Source organism: Camelus bactrianus, chromosome 4 (genome assembly GCF_048773025.1).
Source record: "Camelus bactrianus isolate YW-2024 breed Bactrian camel chromosome 4, ASM4877302v1, whole genome shotgun sequence".
Classification (NCBI taxonomy): domain Eukaryota; kingdom Metazoa; phylum Chordata; class Mammalia; order Artiodactyla; family Camelidae; genus Camelus; species Camelus bactrianus.
This window is the reverse complement of record NC_133542.1, coordinates 29038872-29064240: the sequence shown is the minus strand read 5'-3', so window position 1 is coordinate 29064240 and position 25369 is coordinate 29038872. Positions and strand designations below refer to the sequence as shown.

General features: G+C 37.1%; 1 protein-coding gene across 4 annotated transcripts in view; it reads left to right on the top strand.

Annotated features, from left to right (window-relative positions):
* Positions 1-25369, top strand: part of KDM4C (lysine demethylase 4C) — a 360744-nt gene that overhangs the window by 88796 nt on the left and 246579 nt on the right. For all 4 annotated transcript variants that reach the window (XM_074361598.1, XM_074361600.1, XM_074361599.1 and 1 more), the window contains one exon: positions 19110-19159. In XM_074361598.1, coding sequence (XP_074217699.1) covers positions 19110-19159 — 50 coding nt within the window. The remainder of the gene's footprint in view (positions 1-19109; positions 19160-25369) is intronic.

Below are 25369 nucleotides of genomic sequence, written 5' to 3'. Positions count from 1 at the left end.
GGGGAGAAGAATAAGTGTGAATATGTACCCTTGAGTTGTAACTTCCTTTGTTTGTGAGCCTCTTTCCTCATCTTTCTGAGCAACGATTTTAAGATTTATTGCTCTGTAGAATGCATCATATGGTACAGTCACTACACATTTGTAATTATTAGTCTGCCCGTCACCCTGGAGTCCTTTGTGGTCAGCCAGTTTCCTGTTTGAACTTGTTTTTGTGGGTTTTAGTCTTAGAAGAGTTTAAATATTAGTTCTGTTTTGTGTGGTACACATACATGCAGGATAACTCACAGACAGAAGTATACGAAGTATCAACTTGACAAGCCAGGACCCATGATGTTTCTAGTGGTTGTGAACGTGATAGGATGCTCTGCAGGTGCTTGTGTCAGCCAGTAGCTTTCTTGCCTCCAATTTAAAGATAATGGCCTCTTTCCAAGTTCTCCTGCTGATCAAGTATTGAGTACAGCGTGTAATTTCTGTCTCCATCTTGCTGTTACTTGCTGTTGAGGTTTTATCATTTGGTGAAGTGTCAAATTGTAAGCTTTCTTCAATAAATTCAAATATAGCAAAAGTTCATAATGATCAAAAATGACATTTAATCAGCAGGAAAGTTTTAGGTGGAAGGGCAAACTCTTAGGACATGCAAGAGAAATCCAGGCAGTTCCTGGTTTGCTGTGGAGTTTTGTGATCTGAGAAAAGTTAGTGAGAAGCTGTTTAACTTCCTTTAACTGTGTTTTACTTACACATTTTTTTGGGTATTCTGCTCTCTTAATGGAATAAATCAAATTTAAACATTTTGAATAGGTGATCTAGGACCTAGAGAAGCTTTGGTGACAGAATGGAGTGATGAGAGGATGCCTTACACAGGTGTTTATCGAGGGCCTGTTGTGAGCACACATTTTAGGCCCCGTGAGTCTCTGTCATATTTCTTCAGCACTGCTGGAAAGTCTGGGAATGTCATCCTTTAATACTTTTGGGTCTTGCCTTTGAGAGATTTGGAAAATTACTTTAAACAGTGCATAGGCTTCTGGGCAGTTTCTCAGCTGCATAATTATCACCATGATCTTTCTGATACTTTTGTTGTGGATAAAATTAAGTGAAATTGGTAAATTCAACATCTTGGCAAAATCTAGTATATAGGCAACTATGTATTATACTTCCCTTAAGAAATCTAAAAAGGTAGTAGCAAAACTTTTCTGTAGTTTTGGAGAAATTCATGACAATGTCTGGGATATTAATTTGAGTTTTTAGTATTGGAGGAGTTGAAATTAAGTCTCTGCTCTACTGTTAAGAAAGGATTATGTTGTCTCCTAAAGATGGCTTAGGAGAGAAAATTCTGGTAGGGGATAAGACTGATCCTACAGTCTGTGTTTTGGGGAAAGAGCACCAGTGTTCATGAGTGAGAATAAATACGTTGGATTCCAGAGTATTTCTTTCTCTCTGGAGTTTTTTTTTTTTTTCCTGAATTTAGTTACTCTATTAAGTTTTAAGTATATAGATTCCATTATATGCGTTAAGAGTAGATTTTGAGTATCACTATTATCTTTAACCTTGGACATTATTTATAATGATAAAATAATAAAACACAGCAGTGAATTATGACAGTTAATCTACATTCCATTTTCTAAGGTAACTGCTGTAGGAAGAGTGATATAAATGACTCTGAGGGTATTTCCCAGTAGATTTATTAACGATTATATTAGCTCAGCATAAATAATTTTGAGGTAAACTCTATTGTCATTAAAATTCATTTCAGTAATCAACATCATATATTTGAAGTGAGCTCTGAAAGGTGGTGGGAGCAATACAAATTCATGTAAATATTGGGAGGCAGGTGGTGTGTGTGGCAGAGCTCAGACTCAAGGGAGCAGCGATCAGGGCCCTAGTCCTTACTCTGCTACTAAAGTGTGTGGCTTTGGACAAAGAACTTTACTTCTGTGGACCAGTTTCCTCACCCACAGAATGACAAGATTAATCAGAGGGATCTCCAGTGCTGATTCTATAATTTGTGATCAGAACCATAACTGTTTTTACCTGCCCTGCAAAATGAGAGGATGATGAGGTGATGTAAGGTTCTGTCTGTGTGGGCATGTGCGCTGGTTTCCTTTTCTGGTGTTCTCTCCTTGTTGAGTTTCCTTTACTCTCCTTCAGGGGTGCCCTCTCTCATGCTTGACCTCTGCCCTTGTCAGGGTGTCTTCCTCCTCTCTGGTCTCAGAGGCTGGTGTTCAATTTCAACTTCCTCCTCTTCTTCAGTTCTATCCTCAGACACCAGGTTCTGGGTACAGTTGTTGCCCAAGACTCTCCTTATTTCCATAACTACGCTGCTCTCCTCTGCTCTTAGATTTTTGCTTGGAGGCTTTCTGGACCATGCGTTGCCCCACCTTAGCTATCTATTTTTGCACCTTTCAAGTGGTTTTGACCACCCTTGCCCCTTTTCTATGTCTGCTTTGATGTCTGGGCTGTATTTGCCTTTGAATCATCAACACTTGCCACAGGGCCTGGCTATAGGATTGATTCTCTGTAAATAATTCTCATTTTGAATCAGGAGAGTGTTAAATTATTTGGGATCAATCTGTTCAGGGCCACACAAGATAATTTATAAAATGTTTTATAAAGATTCTTGTCTCAAATGTAGCTATTAAGAACACTGAGTTTCCAGAGATTTCTGAGTAGCTGCAGGTATCCCTAGCTCTAGGTAGAAGCCGTGAAATATCCTTTTCTGGGCACATTTAGCAGATTTTGCCAGTTTCGTGAACACAGGTTCGTACCGAAGAGACTTTAGAGGAGCTAATGATTTATTTAAACATTTCTGGCAGGAAGGTTTAAGGAAAAAAGAATGCTTGAAGTAGGCAGAGAGAAAACTGCTTTGGTGGTCAGTGGTAGTGTATTTATTTTCTTGGAATTAATATTTACTTTGGAGCCAGAAGACGTGTTTTAAAATCCTAATCTGTCGCTTACCAGCTGAATGACTTAGGGCAAATCACTATACTCCTTTCATCATGAGTTTCTTTAACTGCCAGACAGAGGTATGATTTATTCACTGTCTACTTACAGGAATGCTGGGGTCGGGGAGCAGTCCAGGGATATACTGTGTATAAAAGTGCTTTCTATAAACCATAAGGAACTGTATAAATAACTAAAATTATTATTGTCTTGATAACCTTATAAAAATAAATAATTTTTTGATCACAGTAATTACTCAGAGCCTGAACTTGACATGATGTGTCTCTCTATGATAGAATAGGAGTTTCAAAGATAAGCAAAATATAATTTTCCTTTTCCAAGCATCGTGTGTGATAGTGGTTAATTGCTGGGGGATATAGAATTTAGATGGTGCCTTGAATCTTTCATTCTTAGCCTGTGTCCAAACACAGTAAGATACTTTCAGATTTACTCTGTAGAGAATGAGAGAGGTAGTTAAAAGGACATGTCTTAAGTTACGAAGAACTCTAAAACCAGGAAAGAAGATTCTCCTAGATGTTTTTAGAAAAATTAAGGATGGGCTAAGTTTGGACTTGGCTTAATTTTATTCAGTAAGCTGTGTGATTTTGTTAAATGTTACAGTAAGAAGTGTCAGAGTATTCAGTATGCATATACAGTTAGTTCAGTGCTTTTTCTTCAGATTAATTTGTTCAGTGCTGTGTAATGTTTAAGAGCATAGGTTTTTGCACCAGAGTTTCGTGTTTTGAGTTCTGGCATTGCTTTTTACTGAGTATATCACCCAGGACAATTAGTATATAAATCCCCTGTCTCCATTTCCTCTCTGAAAGCGCTCACATGGTGGTGCCCACCTTGTGAGGTAGTTGTGTGGATTAAATAAAATACTGTACACAGAGCATATGACACAGCTCCCGACATACCGTAAGAGCTCAATAGATGCTAACATTTCATACATTTATTTAATAAATACGTATTGCATGTCATATGTAAGACCTTATGATCTTACATTAATAAGGATTCTTTGTTCTAAATGACAGAAACCCAATTTAAGCAAAAAGAATGTTTTGCAGTGTGTGTAGTTGGAATCAGCTACAAGCAGGGTCAAGCTGGACCCATTGGGTGTCTGAGTCAGCTTGTCCCTTCATCTCTCCCCACTGCCCTTCATTCCTTCACTCCCTCCCGTCTTGCCCCTACCCCTTGCTCTTTTTCTTTTTCCTTTCTTCCTAGGGTAGAGGAGGAGCTGTTTATTTTTAAATAAATATTGATTATTGTTGAATTTTAGAATTCAAGTCTGTCTTTTTAAGAGAACAAGTTCAGTTATATGTCATTGACTTGACCTGAGCATATTTAATGCACATCTTCTTTCTTAAAACGTGAGCTCCCAGAGAGGGGGACCTTCACTGTCTGGTTCACTAGCATGTCTCCAGTGCCTGACACCCTCAGTGGCATGAGCTTGATGCAGAATGGATACTCAGTAAATAATTGTTAAATGAGCAGTCTTACTGAAGGAATTCCTTAATGACATTTTTTCCCTGAAACACCTAGAGCAGAACATTACTTTAAGGAGTGGACAGCTTGATAATATTTAATGATACATTGAATTAGCAACATGTGTTTCTAGCTCCTACTTGTTTACTTATCTATCTATTAAGTTTAGACTCATAAATATATTCTAATTGCAAATGTTAAGACTAACTGGACAATGGTAAAAGCTGTATGTACCCTTCTGATTGTTTGTACAGAAAAAATGTTCTTGGAATTAACAGTGGTTTGTTTCTGGTTTTAATTACTCTTCCTTGAAAAATTTGACCTCTAAATAAGAAAAATAGACTTTTATAAGTACTTTTTAATTGATGTATTTATAAAATTAACTGCAGAAATTCTGATCAGTTTCAGGCATATTCAGGTTATATTTTTAGATAATATTATTTTTAAAAAGTTAAAAAAATTGGAAATATACTCTCCAAAATAATTTTGTACTCAGTTGCTACCTATATTTATAGGAAGAGAATACAATGATAATGGGAAGCAAAAATTTTTATTGATCAAATGGATCACATTTTACTTAGACCTGAGCCTGTCTTGGAGATAAACACAACACACACATGTCCAGAGATCCCTGCTTGGCGCAGAGTTCCTTTAAGAAAGCATCAGTGAGGTTTAGTGTTTTTGATATTGAAACTAAATCTCGCTCTTCTCTGAAGTGATCATATGGAATGCCTTTTCACTAACTGATTGGTAACTTTGGATTCTCAAACAGGAACTCTAAACTTACATTAATTAAGTACTTTTGATACCCCCGATAAGCATAGCAGACCTTATAAATTCCTTCAGGATGCTTATTTCCTTGTTGCCACTCTTTCACATGAAGCCACCACCACCACCTGCAAGAATGAATCACAGAAACCTTCAAATGAAAAAGAAAAAAAATTACTGAATCAAATCCATAACTCTTAGGGAAAAATCAGAAGGTTAATGCAAATTTATTTACTGTGTAGTTCATGGAAAACAAGCATTATTACTGTTAGCTTTGCAAATTACTGTGGCAGATACAGTAGTTCACAGATTATGTTGTCTAGCTTATCTTTTTTCCTCCATGTTTCTTTTTCCTCCTTGTCAAATTATTTAATCTTGCTGTTTAGGTAGCACTTTGTAGAAAATGCATAGTATTTAATATTTGTTTCATAAAAATTATTCTTTGACTTGAGCATATAGGAAAGCAGCTTTTAAATAATTAATTAATTTATTTATTTTGGGTTGCACTTCCATAGGTAGGCTTGCAAATGGATTTATAAATGTTCCTTCTGTGACCTCAAATATGTTCATTCTTTGTAAGCTTACTTTCCAAGGAGTAGGGGCTTTACTGGAATGGTGAAGTGTGTTCTTTATCTTTGGTGACTCCATTTCATTTCATCTGATCCTTTTATGTGTGCCAGAAAAAGTGCTTATCACTTTAGAAAATCATCTCAGGTAATCCACACGAGGGATTTTCCAGGTAGGTGGGTTTTTTTGCCCTATTTTTAAACTGAGGGCTCTGAGACTGACTTAGAACCTTACGTGCTTTATCTAGTGATTAGTGAGTCTTGCAGCTGGGATTTTAACTCTTATTTGTCTGATTCTTCCCATAGACTTAGCAACAAAAGAAAAAAGTAACGGTGAAGGAATAGGCAAGAAGAAAGTGTTTCTGTCTTTCTGTTTTACACCATAAACTCTGTTTTAATGAGATTTTCTGCAGAACCAAAAGAGAAACCAGCCTCATATTTTGGGACAAAACTGTGGTATAAGAGAGAAGATTTTCAGAAGGGTGAAATGTGGCTAGACTCCAATCTGTGATAATTGATAGCAGTCATTCAGATGGGGGCATCAGTGGAGGTGAGAGTAGAAGTCACTGGGCCAACTTTATTCGCTTCAGATTTTTTCTTTAGATATCCTTTGGAAATCTACTTGAAATTAGAAATAAAATCCCCCATTTTAGAAAGAACGAGTTTTACCTTGAGGATTTTGTCTTCCTCTGGGGAATGGGGGGTGATTCTTCAATTAGACATCTATTTACATTTGGTCCCCTCAAGTGAAGCTTTGGAAAATGCTAGTCTGTCCCTGTCAAGAGATAAGAGTGCCTTGTCTGTCAAACCTGTGAGATAAGAGCTACTAGGATGGGGACAAGCCCAGCTTCTGAAGGCTACAACACAGTTCTCCTTAGTCGTCCAGTATTGTGGACCAACCAGTTTTTACTTTGAAATTAATTTTCATGCATTTCCTCATGTTATTTGGAATCTGTTTTAATCCATTTAAAAAATAATGTCTTCATTGGATTCCTCTGGATTGAGAATGTTTTGCTGAGTTTGTCTTGGCTTCTTGAAATATAAACTCACTGGGAACCAGCTTAGCTGAAAAGGAGAATTTAAATGAATGGTCAGAAACATCTAGAACCCTTGGAAGTTGCCAGGGTGTGTTGGATCCTGGGCCCCAATTCTCTTTGTGTAGTGTCTTCATTTTTCTCCCTGGGCCATATATTCTTCCCTGTATCACCAGAAAGGAAAGCTGCCCCATCTGGGAGGGTGCATGGATTTTTCCAGGCTTGGAGTCTGTGCCAATCTCTTGCATAATTCACTGAGGCCAAGGGTAGGAAGGTATTACTGTCCTGGCTTGGGTCACGGGCTTGCCTTTGTGGTTGTTGGGGCAGAAGCATGAAGAATGGCAGCCCCCTTTAGAATTACAAGTTTGTGTTTGGGGGAGATGGTTCCTCAAAAGAAGGACAGTGCTATTACCTGAATTATGCTGCCCAAGGGGGATAAAACCCAATGTCTTCTACAAATAAAAAGTCAAAGAAAATTTCCAAATGAATGTTCAAGTATTTGATTAAAAATTTTAGAAGTTTGATAACTGGCTATTAATGGTCAGTTTTACCACTTTATTATGTCTTATTCTCTTAGAACTCTTGTATCATTGATTTATGTATTTTGATCTTATTTCCTCAAGGAATCTTGAGGGCAGCACCTTAGCACCTTTGTGGGGCCAGGCACCACCACAGATTCATGAATCTGTTTAATTATTGAAGCAGGATTTTTTGGGCTCTGCTAACTTGTATATCATATATGTACAACATCATGCTTCTTTCAGTCTTTATTGATCTTCTTATAATACTCTCTGGTTTCTTATGGGTAAATACTATGAAATTAGCCTATAAAATAATATAGTCATGTATCCTGTGTGATGCTTGTAGAGAATTGGCCTAATGTATAGGAAATTTTTACAAGTTACAAAAAACTGTTTGTTAGAAACTTTTAAACACTCTACTTAATTTTAATTGTCAGTGATAACCCCAGATTTGATAGCTTGCCTAAGAGATATCCACAGACAGTACTCTCCAAATTTAATATAGCCAGTTTGTTGTGAGCCCAGCCCTTCTTCCCTTCCTCCAAATGACTGATTGTTTGTAGGGACTCCACAAGTGGTTTCTTTATTTGAGGATTTATGCATAAAGCTTCTAGAATGTTATTTTATAACATATATATCTGAGAGGACTTAGCATCCAGTTATAGTATAATCTCTGAAATGATTTTCTGACCAGAGACAAAAAAGCCCATTTAACAGTCTTCCTTGAAGTGTGGTTAAAAAAAAAAAAAACTTTGGGAAGGCACATGCATCAACAAGGGCTTGAATTAGTTGGGTTGCCTTTGTCATCTTTAGCTCCTGTAAATTATCTCTCTGCCTACCTATGAGAAGAAGATTAACATCATTTAGGGAATGTCAAGCATTGGCAGAAACATACAGCCATTTACTGTTTTTTTTCCCCATTTAAATAAAATTATTTTTATTGAAGTATAATTGACTTACAGTATTGTGTTAGTTTTAGGTGTACAGCAACGTGATTCAGTTTTATGTAAATATTCTTTTTCAGATTCTTTTCCATTATAGGTTATTATATACTGAATATAGTTCCTTGTGCTGTATAGTAGATTCTTGTTTATCTCCTTTCCCTGAGTTTTATTGAGGAATATTGATACACATCACTGTAGAAATTTAAAGCATATAGTGAGATGGTTTGATTTATATGTATTGTGAAGTAATTGCCACAGTAGGTTCAGCTCATATTCATCTTCTCATGTAGATAAAGTAAAAAGAAAAAGGAAAAGGAAAAAAATTCTTCTTGTGATAAGAAATCTTAGGATTTACTGTCTTAACATTAAGTTTTCCTATCTATCATACAGTGGTGTTGGCTATAGTCATCATGTTGTTCACTACATCCCTAGTACTTACTTATCTTAAAACTGGAGAGTTGTACCTTCTGACCACTTTCCTCTAGTTCCTCCTTTACCCACCATCTGCCTCTGGTAGCTACAAATCTGATCTCTTTTCCTGTGAATTTGGTGGTGTTGTTTTCTTTCTGTCTTTCTTTTCTTTTCTTTTCTTTTCTTTTCTTTTCTTTTCTTTCCTTCCCTTTTCTTTCTTTCTTTCTTTCTTTCTTTCTTTCTTTCTTTCTTTCTTTCTTTCTTTCTTTCTTTCTTTCTTTCTTTCTTTCTTTCTTTCTCTCTCTCTCTCTCTCTCTCTCTCTTTCTTCCTTCCTTCCTTCCTTCCTTCCTTCCTTCCTTCCTTCCTTCCTTCCTTTTTCTTTCTTTCTTTCTTTTCCACATATAAGTGAATACTTTTTTAAATTTAACGCTGTGTCCCTTTTTAATTTTGCACGTTGCTTGAGTTATCTTTGGGTACCTTGGTTGTTTTGTGTAATGTGCACTTTTGAAAGCATCTCAATTTTCAAAGCGTTTTCCAACTGTAAAGTAGCTATGTTAGGTAGTTTTCTCTTGAAGACTGAGCATCAGTCACAGGAAATCTCCTTGAAAATGCTTCAATACTTTGTTGGAGTTAATTGTGGTAGAACTTTGTAAGCCAACTGTAGCGGAATTCTTTAAGCTACTTTGTCTTATTCATGGGTGGTGTAATTATCCTTTGAATAAATGATCATTTGGAAAGGATACTGTCCACTGAAGATTTCCATATAAGGTAAGATTGTTTTTCATTGGGAAAATATTGGCTTTGGAAAATATTTGATATGAACAGATAGCTTCTTATGGAAGTCTTTTTATTAATTACCAATATTTAAAGTTATTATATTTTTGATTCTTCTTGAAATGGCATTTTTTTCTTTTTTATTAATGCTTTATCCTGTAAAACATTGCATCTGTGTTTGGTGACTTTTGGTTTTGCTTGGTTTTTTTTCCTGTTTGTTTATTAATCATTTATTGAGCCACCCACCTGTCAGGTACTGGGCTTGTTGCCAGTGATACGATGGTGAACAAGACAGAATGCTCTTCATGAAACTTACAGTTTAGAAATATATCTTTTAGTACCCCAGCAGTAGCAGAACACTTGTTTTTAGCAAAATTTTATTGGAATATGAATCTAACATGGGAATCCAAACCTTACACTGAATACTCATGCATAAACCAGAAAAAATATTTTTGTGATGGGTCCTCACTTTGGAAAACATTGTTCTAGCACAGAGGTTCTCAAACTTTCCATAAACGGAAATTTCTTTAGAAGCTTAATATATGAGATTGAAAATAAAGGCAGAGCTGATGTGGCTGACATGTTTATGGTTGGACCTGCTCCCTCATCAGCTCCTTCCTAGAGGTACCTTCAGGAAACCCTGGGGCCCTGGGGGATGCTGCAGAAAACAGAAATTGGTCATTTGATCATCTAGTACTCAGAAAATCACTTTACTACTGAATGTGTTATCTGTTGAGTATTTTGGAGAGGTCAGTAATAAGTAAAGATTTCTTTTGTCTTGTCTGTAGGTAATATCAACTATTAATTTCTAATACCTTTTTTCTTGCTGCAGTTGCCTCACTTATGATTGTCTAGAGATGTGGCTGCTAGACTTCTTTTTTCTCGTCTAATTGTTCTGTCAGGAAATGGACCACAGATGGCTTATATAAGGATGAGGATAAGCGCTGGCTTTTTACCTGGTGTCCTTGTAGGGCCTCAGCTCAAACACTTTCTGGCATAGTTAGAGATGCTTACCTTTTACTTTCAGGATCGATGCTTAAGTGACACTTCATTCCAAGCATGATTGTTGTTAATTGTTTGTTAGCTTGTGTTGCTTGGGAAGCCAGCTTGGAGACTCAGATCTGTGTGCTGGAGGTGTCTTGCACAGTGCCCTGGAAACAGCAGCTGTGGGGAGGGAGGAAGGCAGGACTAAGCAGAAGGGAAGGTTAAACTGCTTTCGAGCCCTGGGCGCATCTCACAGGCACCTCCGGACCTGGGAAGGTCCTTCAGAATTGCCCCAGATGGAGACAGGAGGACCAGGCCTTAATATTCAGGCACAGGCCATTCATGGCATACGGGCCACCCTCCTCTCCATCTCCAGGGAGCATGATCTCTGGGGACGGAACGAGACCCTTGGCGAGGGCAAGGAACCTCTCTTCGGTGAAGGCGGAGAGGCCTTATCCAGAAGGGGGGGCTGGGCGCTTACCAGGGCACGCCTTACAGTCACACTTCTGTTTCTCACTTTCATCTATTTTTAAGAACTGAAAATGAAGTAAGCAGTGTTCAGTTTTCCACAGCTAGCTAATGAGACTTCATAATATAAAATATTAATGCTTAAACTTCAATAAGTGGACAAATTTTTTAAATTGAGTTATAGTCAGTTTACAATGTTGTGTCAATTTCCAGTGTAGAGCACAATTTTTCAGTTATACATGAACATAACATATATTCATTGTCGCATTCTTTCTCACCGTGAGCTACCACAAAATCTTGTTTATATTTCCCTGTGCTATACAGTATAATCTTGTTTATCTATTCTATATATACCTGTCAGTATCTACAAATTTCGAACATAAGTGGACAAATGTTAAAACTTGTTAACATCATCAGTAATGTGACAATGTAGCATGATCACACATACAGAATCTATAGTTGTTCAGCCTTCTTTTTGACACAATTAGGAATATGCTTTGATTAAAAAGTATATTGTAAATTAACTACTTCAGGAATATTGAGTTTTACAAAGTGTAATATAGGCACTTTACTTTTTTTTTTAGTTGAAGGATAGTCAATTATAATGTGTCAATTTCTGGTGTATAGTACAATGTCACAGTCATGCATTTAAGTACATATGTTTGTTTTTATATTCTCTTTCATTAAAGGTTATTACAAGATATTTAATATTGTTCTCTGTGCTATATAGAAGAAATTTGTTTTTTATCTATTTTTATATATAGTGGTTATCATTTGCAAATCTCAAATTCCCAAATTTATCCCTTCCCACCCCGTTTCCCCCAGTAACTGTAAGATTGTTTACTGTATCTGTGAGTCTGTTTCTGTTTTGTAGTTGAGTTCATTAGTGTCCTCTTTTTTCTTCTTTTTTTTAGATTTCACATATGAGTGATATCATATGGTACTTTTCTTTTTCTTTCTGGCTTACTTCACTTAGAATGACAATCTCCAGGTCCATCCATGTTGTTGTAAATGGCATTATTTTATTCTTTTTTTATGGCTAAGTAGTATTCCATTGTAGAAATATACCACAACTTCTTTATCCAGTCTTCTGTTGATGGACATTTAGGTTGCTTCCATGTCTTGGCTATTGTATATAGTGTTGCTGTGAACATTGGAGTGCGTGCATCTTTTCGAATTAGAGTTCCCTCTGGATATATGCCCAGGAGTGAGATTGCTGGATAATATTTTTAGTTTTTTGAGGCATCTCCATACTGTTTTCCATAATGGCTGCATCAAACTGCATTCCCACCAGCAGTGTAGGAGGGTTCTTTTTCTCCACATCCTCTCCAGCATTTATCATTTGTGGACTTCTTAATGATGGCCATTCTGACTGGTGTGAAGTGGTACCTCATTGTAGTTTTGATTTGCATTTCTCTGGTAGTTAGTGATATTGAGGATTTTTTCATGAGGCACTTTACTTTTTGATTCATGAAGTTTTTGTAACAAGAACCAAAGAAAAGTTTTAAATAGTGGTTTCATGGCTTTGTTCTTTGTATTTACTTTTGATTTAAAATGCCATTGTCATTTGCCTGGTATATGTGATAACTTTAGTTTCAAAGGCTGGTGACTTTTTTTCTTCTTTCAATTGTGTGTTTTAAAAGCGGATAAGTGTAAGAAGGATAACTAGGAGAAGTATTCTGTATAAATATTGGAACTTTGGCCTGTTAGCAGACAGAAAATTTCTTCTCCCAAAAGTTGGATCACCTTGCAAGGATTGCAGTGATCATTGTGAAGGGTGTGGATATGTTCATGGGAGGGACAGGCTTGGTAGCCCCTGTCGCTTCCTTCCCTTTGGCATCTTCATGTGACTGATGAGGAGACAGGAATGGAATATGGGACTGGAGAGCACATCTTGAGCTTTGGAGTCAGACAGGTCTGGGATTGGATGGCAGCTCTATTACCCACCTTGCTCAAGTAAATTAGTCCCTCTAAGTCTTGGTTTCCTTATCAGTAAAATGGAAATGTTAGTAGTAGTATCATAGGATCGCAGCACAAAGCTTGATGTATTGTAAGTATTCAATAAATGGTAGCTATGATGAGTTATATAATCATGTTTATTGGTCAGTTACTCTTTTCACTGAGCTTTCAACACTTTAGTAACTAATGAGAGCAAGTCAGACACACATACTTATGCCAGTAAAGGAGGGGAAGGTCAGTTTAGAGTTGTTGTCCCTCAGAAAGCTGTCTATGGGGATGTGTGCCTGAATCTTTGTGAGAGATGACTGGGTAAAACAACAACGAGAAGAGGAAATATACACAAAGCAGGAAAGGGCTACTTCACTCAAAACCTCATTTAAGAGAAGGGCATAGAGGGCAGTGCTATTTCAGGACTGACCTGCTTGAGCACAGCCTGGACCTGGAAGGGGATCTCCCTTCTGTGGCCCCGGGTTTGGTAAGAGTGCCCTCAGTGTCACAGGGCAGGTGGAAGGTGTGCCAGTGGGAGGTGCCAGGAGCACCTGTTAGTGAGACTGACAGGGGGACCCCTGCAGCAGCCTGTGTCAGAAAGCACAGTGACAGAGGTCTGGATAGGGGGGCAGCTGAGAACATTAGTTTCTAAACACATTGTGCTTAGACAGCCCCAGGGCTCCCAAAAGAAATTAGAGAGACCTTGAGAGGTGATCTGAGAAATAGGAGTTACCCTATGAGTAGTGCCGATAAACACTTCTTATGGACAGATGGACTGAACGTATCTTGAGTGAGGAATACACAGACTGGTTCATAGAGAAAGCCTGAATCAGAGAAATGGATCTACTACATATTGAAAAACACAGCTTTACCTACTGACAGTTTGAAATGGCAGCCTGATATTGTTCAGTTAAAGATAGTGTTTGTATTACCCTATCATCATTTTAGGATAACATCATTTCAGGTCTATTCTTTGAGTAAACCACCCAAAACTGACTTAGAAGGATTATTCTGTTTCCCTTGGCCTTTAGATTTTTCATAGTTTCTTAATGTTAGCAAAACTATTTGCAATATTCATTATATCTGAAACAAAAACACTGTCCTGAAGGTTAAATGAACAATTAGTAATTTCAGCAAACCAGTATGTACTTGAGGGTGTACAATGGTAGGCATCTTATTTGGTGGTTTTCAGAGGACCCAGAGAAGTATGAGACACATTTATATCCTCAGAGAATTAAGAATTTTTTTAGCCACATAGCTGAGCAGCGGTGGCACATAATAGAGTGCCTAACTATGAAGCAGACACTCACTGTAAAAGGTAGATTAAAAAGGATAATTTGTGTGAAAATTTCCGGGGGGTGGTAGGCATTCTCTCCCTCACAGAGCTCAGTGCCTACCTAGCCAGTGAAAGTGACGTATGCACACCAAACAGCAGCTCGCTGTAGAAAGCAGTAGATGATAAATGCTACATGAGAAATACAAGAGAAGGGCTCTGGGAGGAAGAAAAGGAGTAGGATTGCTAAGGTTTCTAATGGTCAAAGAAAGCTTCAAGGAGGAGGTAGAATTGGAGCAGGGCTTTGTAGGTTGGGATTTGAAGTGGAAAGGAGGGGCTGTTTGTGGTGAGGAGGGAGATCAAAGGCTCTGAGAGGGATAGAATGATTCGTAGTCCAGACTGTGGAAAGTGGGCTGCTGATGTTTGTGGCTATGACTAAATTGTATGTGTGTGTGTGTGTGTGTGTGTGTGTGTGTGCGTGCGTGCATGCAGGAGGAGGGGTGTTCCTGAAAACCAAGCAGTAAGGAATAAAGGTTTTAATCCTATGATAGTGATATGAGGTCTGTGGCTGCCCAAGGAGAAATGGGCAGTTCAGTTATGATAATAATCTAGCTGGGGCGGATCAAAGTTGAAATTGAGGTGGTACTGCAGGGAGGTGGATATGAGGTTTCTTGGGTGTAGAGTGGATAGGACTTGTGACTGGCAATAAGGGGCAGAAAGGATGAGAAATTAAAGAGGAGACTGATCGTTCTAGTATTGGGGGGGAGGCTACGGAAAAATGGATTTCTCAACTGAAATGGGGAAGCTAGGAGAGATAACCAACTAACTTGAAGGGGGAAATCACGAATTTGATCCTGTGTATGTTGTGAGTCTTCTGGAGTGATGGGAAGTGATTTTCATAGAAACATCTAGGAGGTGATCAGAGCCCTAGAACTAGGACTTCTCTGACCAAGGGCACTAATTCTCTATAATAAACCCCTATGCATATGGGCCCTCCAGCTTGCCTCTACTTAGTACCATTTCTTCCTTCTAGCTAGATTTTAAACACGGGAAGGTAGTCCATTGGCTACATGGACTAGAGAGGACAAGGCTAGAGACTAGCTAAGAGGCTTCAGGAGTGACGTGTGTGACAGAATGGTGGCCTGGACCAAGGTAGTGGCAGTTGGGATAGAGAAATGTAGACAGGTTCATGGGATTTCTCTTGTACAGGTAAAAGGTGGAACACATAAAACTTGGTGGTTGATTAGATAGGGGAGTATAACCACAGACAACTGCCATTTTTCTGGGCAGTTAGATGAGAAATTCTGTAAAAGAAGCAAGTCTATCAAGAAAGTGATGGAGGCTTAAGCTTTGGACAGATTGGGTTTGAGAGCTGCCAAATGAGTTTGTTCAGTAGCTGGTTGGTTTTCGAAGCGTAGAGCTCCGGAGACACTCATGGAACGGAGATATGGTTTAGCAACATATGGATGATCTTGAAGCCTTCAGGCAAGGTGGTTCCCTTAGGGAAAAGTGTGCTAAAGCATGGAGCCCTGGGGAATGTCAGGCAGCTAGAATGTAGGTTTGGCAAGAGCTGAAGGTAGAAAACCACTGGAAAGGAGTTGTATCATGAAACTCAAGAGAAGTGAGTGAGTGAAGGAAATAGTAAAAAAATTCCAGAGAGGACAAGGAAGGTAAAGACTAACCAGCATGGCAACCTTTCTCCAGTAAGTCATATAGGGTGTGATGGAATTATTACCCAGATTGCAGTGGACCTCAGGGTGAATGGGATAAAAAATGTGGCAGGTGCTGGAAATAATGTGTGTAAAGGGAAGAAAAGAAAGTAGATGTGTGGTAGCAGGATGGACTCAGAAACGGTATTTTTTTGAGACAGAAGAGATAATCATGTCTAAATGCCAGTGGGAAAGGGTCAGATGAGTGGGCAGGCAAGCAGTATTTTTATAATATTATTTCAAAAAATTGTTGAAAATTGCTTAATGTTTCCATGAAGTAGTAGTATGTCAAACAGAAATTAACAAAACCTTGAATGTTATCAGAGTAGCAGGGATTCAAACTTCTTAAAAGCATATGATTCAGATTTTTTAAGGATTTTCCTCCCACCTCTGATTTACTCTCATTAAGGGCATCTTTTTTAGCTATATTCTCATAGTGGCTTATATTGATTTTTTCAAATTGTTTAGATGAAAAATATTAACATTCTTATGAGATTGGAACCTTTTTCTGGTTGACTTGTATTTATTACTTGTTTTTTAAAATAAAGAAATTAAGTGGTATTTTTCTATGCTGGCTGTTAGATTCATAGTAGCTAAATTTTTAGGGCAGTTATATTGGGAAATTATTTTCCCCCATGCCATTAGGTAGGAATTAAGTGCCCAGTCCTGCCCATCTACCTTGCATACACTTTGTCCTTCGCAGTCCCTGGACATTCTGTGCATTAGAACCCTGAGTAAGATACAGGGGGAATGAAGAGAAGGCAAGGCAAAATGGGGAGACCACTCTAAAAATAGAGAGTCCTGGAGAGAGAAGGATTTGATTGAATTAGACATTTGAACGGATTAAGAAGCTGAGGCTGGTAGCAGTCGATCCTCAGTATGAAAGGCTGAACCTGTAGTCAGGAAATGAGGTATTGAATTATATAACTTCTTACCTGTTCTTTCACTTTCCCACTGTCATGATTTTTTTTTTCCCTTTATCCTTTCTCTCCTATACAACTTCCATCCTGGAGGGTCAGGAACATGATTCATCATTTGAAAGCTACAAAAGTCAACAAACACTTTCTGAGTATCTGCTTTGCTACTGCTTTTTTTTAGGAGAAAGACACCGGTCCTTGCCCCTCAGGAGCAGGAGAGGGGAGCAGGAAGGCAGAAAAGTAAAAAAAATTAAATTCTGAGTACCATGGTGGTTGATACAGCAAAAGGAGGAGCGTGGAGCTCTCCCTGGGAGTGACTCAAGCTGAGCTTAGAAAAAGAAGTGGAGGTTTTTGTTGGCTAGACAGGGATTGTAAGGGTGTATAAAGCCCAGAACTAGCGGATGGAAAGTAGTGGAGGAATGAAGTAACAAAAGCACTGAAAGGGGCTTCAAGTGGTTTGGGAAAGCCAAAGAGCAGGATTTGGTTGGAACATTGGTCAGTAGATGCAAGTGAAGAGGTGTCAGGATTGCAAAGGCCTTCTACCTCTATTCTTCAGGTAAATCAGTCACTGAGGGCCAAGGGCTTGGTGATCAGATGTGTAGTTTGCAGAGATGACTTTAGCACACCATGGAGGGGGGTTTGGAAGGGTACAGCAGAAAAGTGGGGAGCCCACCCGTAATGGTCAGTTACACCTTAGTAACCTAAAGGCCGAGCTGCATTGAGGAGGTACATTCAGTGCCTTAATATAAGTCATGTGTCCTATTAAAAGAATTTTTGTTACATGTGTAATGTATGGGGAAAAAAATCTTTCTGATAATTAGCCTCCAGAGAAGTTTTACTAGAACTCTTTCAGGAGATGTCTTTACTAAGTGTTGGCTATGTGATTTTGTTGTAGAGTTATGAGGACCAATTGAAAGACTATGTCAAGGATATTTTTGATCTTTATATTTATGTTTATAATACATTTAAATTTACTTATACTTAGATTTTCTGTGGACAGATGGTTGAATTCCAGATTAATGAGCTTTAACTTTGATGCCATTTTTTAAAGAAAAGTGAATCTGAGTATATAAATATCTCCATGTCCAACCCTTTATGGGCAAGCATGTATCCATTATGTGTGTTCATGCCTCTGTGTGTGCATACGTGTGCATGTGTTTGCATGTATGCTTGCCTAGGGTGCATGTGGGTGTATATTTCCTTTTCTGGGTATATTAGATGATGTAAGCTAGGGACCAAAAACTGGTAAGAAGTGGCCAGTGTAGAAATATGTATTGGGTGATTGTCATTTAGTTATGCTAAAATTTTATCTTCCCAATTCGGTTGGAATAATTTCATTAACAGTTCCTTAAGCAATAGGATATATGGTTGAATTTTCTTTTTAGAGAATTGCCTAGTTACATCGGATCCAATTAAGTTTTGCATATGTTATCAGTGGCATTAAATGCAACCAAGTGTAGTGTTAAGTAAAATGAGAAAAGTTATTTTAGTAAAAAAGTAACTTGTACTTAATATATATTGAGCTAGTAAACAACAATTGTAAGTCTGGATAATAAAATATTTTTATTTAAAACAGGAAATGATCATTTAACTTCAGATTATTATTTTAAAGCTTGTTGGTAAGCTCATAGTAAATAAATTAAAGTATTTCACTTTTGAAAACACCAGGAACTAGACATGAATGTTTCTGATCTCCAAGGGTGAACAATTATTTTTCTATAATCAAGATTTAAAAAGTGACATAATCATGAAATAAATAAAAGCTGCTTTTTTATGGCTAGTTAATTTTTATTTAAAATCTGTTTGAGAAGTATAATGTTCTTAGGTTTGGTAGAGATGTAAGTGTTGCTATAATAATTTTGTGTTCTATTCTGTTTGTCAATAAAAACATTTTAAAAGTTTTTTTTTCTTTTCAAAACAAAACGAAACAAAACAACTCCCAGGTTTGCTTAAAAACAAAGATGAAAGTAACCAACCATGAAACAAAAAAAACATACAACCAAAAATAGCCATGGATTGGTGGGGTGCTGTGAGTTTTGTGAGGGAGGTTCTAGTGTCTGTGCTCCCTTGTCCAGGTGCTCCCTTGTCCAAGCCAGTTTACTGGCCTTGGGCCTTTGTTCCCTAATCTGTAAAATGTGGTTGGAATGGTGAGCTGGAGCATTGAAATAGGTGATATAAGTTATTTTTCTTCTGTTTAGTGTCCAAGGGATATGGCTCTGTGTTTGGTTTTCTAATCTCTACTTAGTTCATCTAAGTGGAATTTAGGACTGATTTTTTTTTTTTTACATGACATTATTTAGAAATAGATATCCTTGGAATACTAGCTGAACAATTATAAAAACAAAATTTTATTTGTGTTTAAAATTTTAGGTATGCAATACCCCCGGAACATGGAAAACGACTGGAAAGACTAGCTCAAGGTAATCTTGCTTTGTTTCTCTTCAGATAGATTTCTTTGTTTTTGAGGTATTTTTACAGTATAGAATGTCACTTTGTCAGTTGAAAATTTTTCAGGTTAATGGCTTTTAAATGTTTCCCTCACTGAATAATTTTAAGGTTTTGCATACATATTTTCCCTATTGCATAATCTTCATGATTATTTTAGCTGGGTGGTTAATATTTTGTCAAGTGATTGCACTTAACCTATTTTGGTTACTTCCAATTTTTTTTCTCTTTTATATAATGTACTTAACATCACTGTGCCAATAATATTTTCCCTTCTTTTAGTTGCACCCTTGAGATAAATTCCAAAGAGTATTGATGCTGCATCTCAGGCTGTAGATGTTTTATGAGTGATTCTCATGTTGTTGTATCATTTCACTAAAGGATTGTGTTAACTCTCCTTCTGACTCTTGTTTGGCCCCTGGGCCTGAGAGTGCACTTAAGGAAGTATGAAGGTAACTGGGTGAGCGTGATGTTGTATGCCTTCTTAGACTCTTAAAATTAAACATGCTTAACTGGAACTTGAATTTTTATTTTTTATGACTTTGTCCATCTTTTTTTTTTCCTTCTTACAGTTATACTGAGATACAATTGATGTATATAGCACATTGTAAGTTTAAGGTGTTCAGCATAATGATTTGACTTATGTACGTCATATAAAGTGATTACTACAGTAAGTTTAGGGAACATTCATCATCTCACATAGATATAAAAATAAATGAAAACAAATTTTCCTTATGATAAAACTCTTAGGATTTACTCTCTTAATGGCTTTCATATATAACATACAGCAGTGTTAATTGTATTTATCATGTTGTGTATTACATTTCTAATACTTATTTATCTTATAACTGGAATACTGTGCGTTTTGACTGACTTCATCCATTTGTGCCTCCCTTGACCCTGTCCATCTTCTTAAGGGCCAGACTGAATAATTCTGGCAACTCTTGTCCCTGTTTTCACTCTCTGTCCACTTGTATCTATGGAGAGCACCTTCTGCTTTTCTTCTGTGTCTTAAAGCTACTCCAGGCAGCCTTGCTCTCATCTTCTTATGCAAGGGAGGAGAATCACATTCATCTCTTGTTGCCCTTATCTTCTGTTTTGCTAGCCACCCTTACCAAGGAAGATGTAGGCTGGTCATGACGTATTTCCAGGGGAAAGTGGAGTTCTACTGAGTGACAAGTAAGATAAGATACTCCGCCTTTATTCAGAATTGAGTCTTCAGTGAACTTTGCCTTTTTTGTCAGGTGCTGATCTACAATTCATTGGTATGTTAGGTTTGCCTTCTAGTAGGAGAGGGATTTTGTCCCTGTATTATGTATGCTTTCATTTAATGATGAAATGGGGTCATTGAGAAACCCCATTCTTTGAGTTGACAGTTCTGAATAGAAATTGTTAATGATATCTAAAAGTTACTTTCCTTCAAATTATGGAAGAGTATTAGAAGGAACAGTTAGAGTATCACATCTGTAAGAAGCATTATTATAATTTTGTCTGGCTAATAACTGTAAAGCCATAGTGTTTTTATAATGTAATACATTATAGTAATAATAGCAATGTAATTGTAATCTTGAACCTTTGTTAGGGACTATTTTCATGAATATTAAGGTGGATGAATCCTGATTCTGGATAATAGATTAAAGCACAACTTAGAGAATGATTACCATAATCCTTAAATACACAGGCAATGAACTTTGTGCTAAATCTATATGCCGAACTATCCTCTTCTATGTGATAATTATTCCATCAATTTCTGTTCACTTCACTGGCAGAGAAATTTTAAAATGGAGCCTATGTGAACTTTACAGTATGGAGTCATGCTAAAATTTTGCCGTAAACTGTGAACATTTTGACATAAACTGTCTGAAAATGCCATTCCAGGAAAATGGATGCCATTTGTTTAATCAGTAAAAGATAAACTTGAAGGTTGAATAAGAACTCAATTGCATATTTATTCAAAACTTTTTGCAGCATTATTTTGAGAAATGACTCAGGGAAGAGACTCTGTAAGGCAGTGGAAGATTTCTATCCACTGACCGGATGCCAGCCAAATTAATTGAATTCTGCTAAATAATTAAAATGATAAAATAATGCAGTAAATGTGATGGAGCATTATAGGATGTCTAGGTCAGGGCAGCACTTGATACATAAAATGAAGAGCAGCCTCGGATATTTTCCATTATCTTGTCTGCACATCATAATTATCACACTTGCCTTTTATGCATGAATGCTTTCATCTTTGGTTTCTATTGAAATCTTGATTGACTGTGGCACCTAAAAATACTTTATCTGAAAGACATTAGGCCTGCATCTAATAAAGCTAGGAGTTTGATTTTGCCCTTCAGCTGCTTTGTCATTTATACAGGTTTTTTCAATATTATGTACGCATAAATGTAATAAAAAATCCCAAGTGAATTGTTGCAGTTTTTATATGTTATGTTCGCCTCTAATGCCACTGCATTCTTTCTAATTTTTGATTTGGTACAATTGAATGGAGGTATGGTGTTAAACCATGAATGACAGTTTTGAAGGTTTTCAGTTTTAAGAATGTCTAAATCCCATCTATTTTAGAAATAAGACGATATCTTTACTGTTCTATTAAATTAAGCAAGGAACGGATTAAAGTAAATTGCGAGGGGCTTAAATTTTTTGTGAAGGACTATGTTCCGTTGGTGTCTTATTGTGAATAAAGTGCTATTATTTTTCAAAAATTGAAGATGATTTAACTGTGGTCAAAAGTTTGGTTACTGGGAAAAGAATATGTGAGTTAGGATATCGTGTAGCAGATTTTAGAAGTGTGAATGAATAGCAGAAATTTTGTTTGAAATGACAGTATGGTAGAAGTGAATATGCTGGTTCTTTTAGGTCCTTGTATTTACTTGTAACAAGTGTTTTCATTTTGACTTATTAAAAAAGCAAGACAGTAAAAAGGAACGGGTGAATCATTATTACAAAGGATTAATTTAGTTCAGATTTTTGGAAGCAGTTTATTTTGGTGTGTGGTGTGCATGCATGTATATGTGTTTAAATGACTAGTCATCATGAGTTTATGCTTGTGGAACAGTGTCTTAGCCTGATTTGCAGGGATCCTTGGTTCCAGGAGGTGGACACAGGGTCTGTAGTGGGATGCAGGCAAGACTTTCTGAAATTTTATTCAAAATTGGGCATATATGTGGATTTCTGGGAAGCTGTGATCAAATCCGTTAAGAGGGTTTGGTCCAAAAGAGATTATGAATCACTGTCAAGACACTAGAAGAATAACAGTAAATAATAAGTCATTTTAATTTTATAAGCAGATTCTAAATTGACCTGTTCTCATACCTCTTCTTGGAATTAGGAAAATGTACTTTTTATCAGCTCTCATACTGATAAATACATAATTCCCTTAAGCATTCATTTGCATGATGGCATGAAAATACTATTTAAAATGCCTGGTTTTGAAAGGCTAATAAATAAAATATCCTTGATTATAAATAATCAATTTTAAGGGGCCCCCTAAGCCATACAAAAATGAAGAAGTCCAGTGATACATCCTCTGCCTTCATGCCTAACTCATGCTTTAGGCATGGAGCTCAGTGTGTAGTGTGTCAGGGTACATTTATTTTCATCTTACTATCAGCTGAGTTGTATTAAGAATGGTGAAACAATCCCTAAACTTAATTTCCTCATATTGTGATGTCATATTGTAATGTCAGATATCACTGTCTGCGTTTAAATATTTGAATATTTTATATCCAGCCATGTTCGTGATAGGATTTTAAACACTGGACAATAATATGTAACATACACCAAGCTAGCATAATTAGAATGTGGGGTGAAAGACAGTTCTGAGAAGTGGCAGGTAGGGAGTGGGGAGGAAGAATTCAGGAAGGGAATGCCAGCTAGCAGGGAGAAATTACTCTGGAGGGAAATGAAGAGTTCTTTATCCTTTGGATTGGAAGCTGAACCAGGAAATCCTGGTTAGGTTGACTGACCTGTTTGAGCCAAAGTGCTTGGCCTGGGGAGTCCTGGGTGACCGGTGCATATGTGGTCCATGTGTCATGTCAAGGTGGGGAAAACCTGAAGCTGAAACAAAGTGGTCACGGGAATGCAGTAAAAAAAAAAAAAGCTTATGTAATGGTCTATATACCTGTTAAATCAGGTGGAAATTTTACTGTAAGTGTTCTGCCAACTAGTTAAAAATGGGAAAAAACTTACCCTTTATTCATTGCACTATGTTCAGGAGATAAAAATAAGGAAATTTTGTAGGAGAACCACCATCCTTCTCGATACCACGGGCAGTATGAATTTCTCCTGGTGGGCTTCCTAGAGAGCTCCATGGAGCTGTATTTCTACAGTAGACATGTTGAATGTTGATGGATTATGAGACTTGTAGAGCAGAATGAAGCCTGCAGTGTGATAATTTTCTACCCAATCATTAGTTACTCGGTGAACAGTAGGAAGAGTAGAGAAGTCAACTATAGTTTAAACCTCTAATGTTGACCTGTTAACTAGGAATGTGGGGTAAAAATTATCAGGTTTCTCTCCATATAATGTAGCTCATTGGTTCTTGTCATTAATAAGCATGTTAAGCAATTTCATGTATGAATCAAATACACCTGTCTAAAAGCATTTCACACAGAAGCATTCCTTTCACATGCTTTTCTGTACCATTCATTCATTTATATGGTTACTACATTTTTAAAGTCTCGTATCAGTCATATGAAGATTAAAAAATCATTACAGGCCTACCTTATTTTATTGTGCTTTGCTTTATTGTGAGTTGCAGAGAGTGCTTTTTATTTTTTTGCAAATTGAATATGGCAGCCCTGTGTTGAACAAGTCTGTTGGTGCCATTTTTCCAACAGCTTTTATCTCTGTGTCACATTTTGGTAATTCTCACATTTCAGACTTTTTCATTATTAATATATTTGTTGTCTGTGATCAGTGATTTTTGATGTTACTGTTGCAAAAAGATTACAGCTCACGGAAGGCTTAGGTGATGGTTAGCATTTCTAGTAATAAAGTATTTTTAAATTAAGATATGTACTTTTGTTTTAATTAGCTGAGGTAAAGATTGACATCAGATTAATTGAGATAAAATGCATTTACAGTAAAAGCCACCCCTTTAAAATACATATTTTAGTGAGTTTTGACAAATATATATAGTGAACTGCCACCATTGTCAAAAATAGAACATTCCCAGTACACCAAAATAGTTCTCTGATACCCTTTTGCAATAAATTCTCCCCACCAGCCACCAGAAACCACTAATCTGATTTCTATCCCTAGAATACCATAAAAGTGGAATTATATAGTGTATAGACTTTTGTGTCTCACTTCTTTTACCTAGAATAATGCTTCTCACATCTGATCACTTTTACACTGAATACTGAAGGGCATCCTTGGATGTGTAAAGCACCTGGTCTGTGAGAGGGTCTGTGATTCTGCACTATCCCATACTGTAAAACTCCCAGCAGAACTTTGACAGTCTTAGCAAATGTATGTTATGGGATGCTTTTAGGGTTCCAGAGCTCTGTGGGATCGGTGGAGTATGTGCTCCTTATCGTGGTAGAGATGGCAGATTTGTTGAACTAACATGGTGACTAGAGTCAATATGGTGGAAATGAGTAACAGATACAATAATAATTGCTACTACTCATTGAATGTTGCTGTGTGTCAAGTACACTGTTTTTTTTTAAATTGAGATAAAATTTACAAATTGTAAAATAAACCATTAGCCATTTTGAAGTGTATAAGCAGTGGCATTTAGTATATTCACATTGTGTAACCATCACCTCTATCTAGTTCCAGATTTTCATCACCCTAAAAGGAAACCTTGCATTTACTAATCAGTTATGCTCTATTCCCTCCTACTTCTCCCCAGTCCCTAGCCACTAGTGGTCTGCTTTCTGTCTAGGTATTTACATGTTCTGGATATTTCATATACATGGAACTATAATATGTGATCTTTTGTGTCTGGCTCCTTTCATGTACCATGTTTTCTGCGTTATAACATACAGTAATACCTCATTCTTTTTTTAGCTGAGTAATTCATGGTAAGGACATACCATATTTTCCTCTTCCATTTACCAGTTAGGTTATTAGATTTTAGGTTGTTTTCACTTTTTGACAATGGCAAGTTTGTACGTTATCTCATTGGATTCCCGTAAGGATTCATCCCGTGAGGACAGCCACTGTGGAAAATA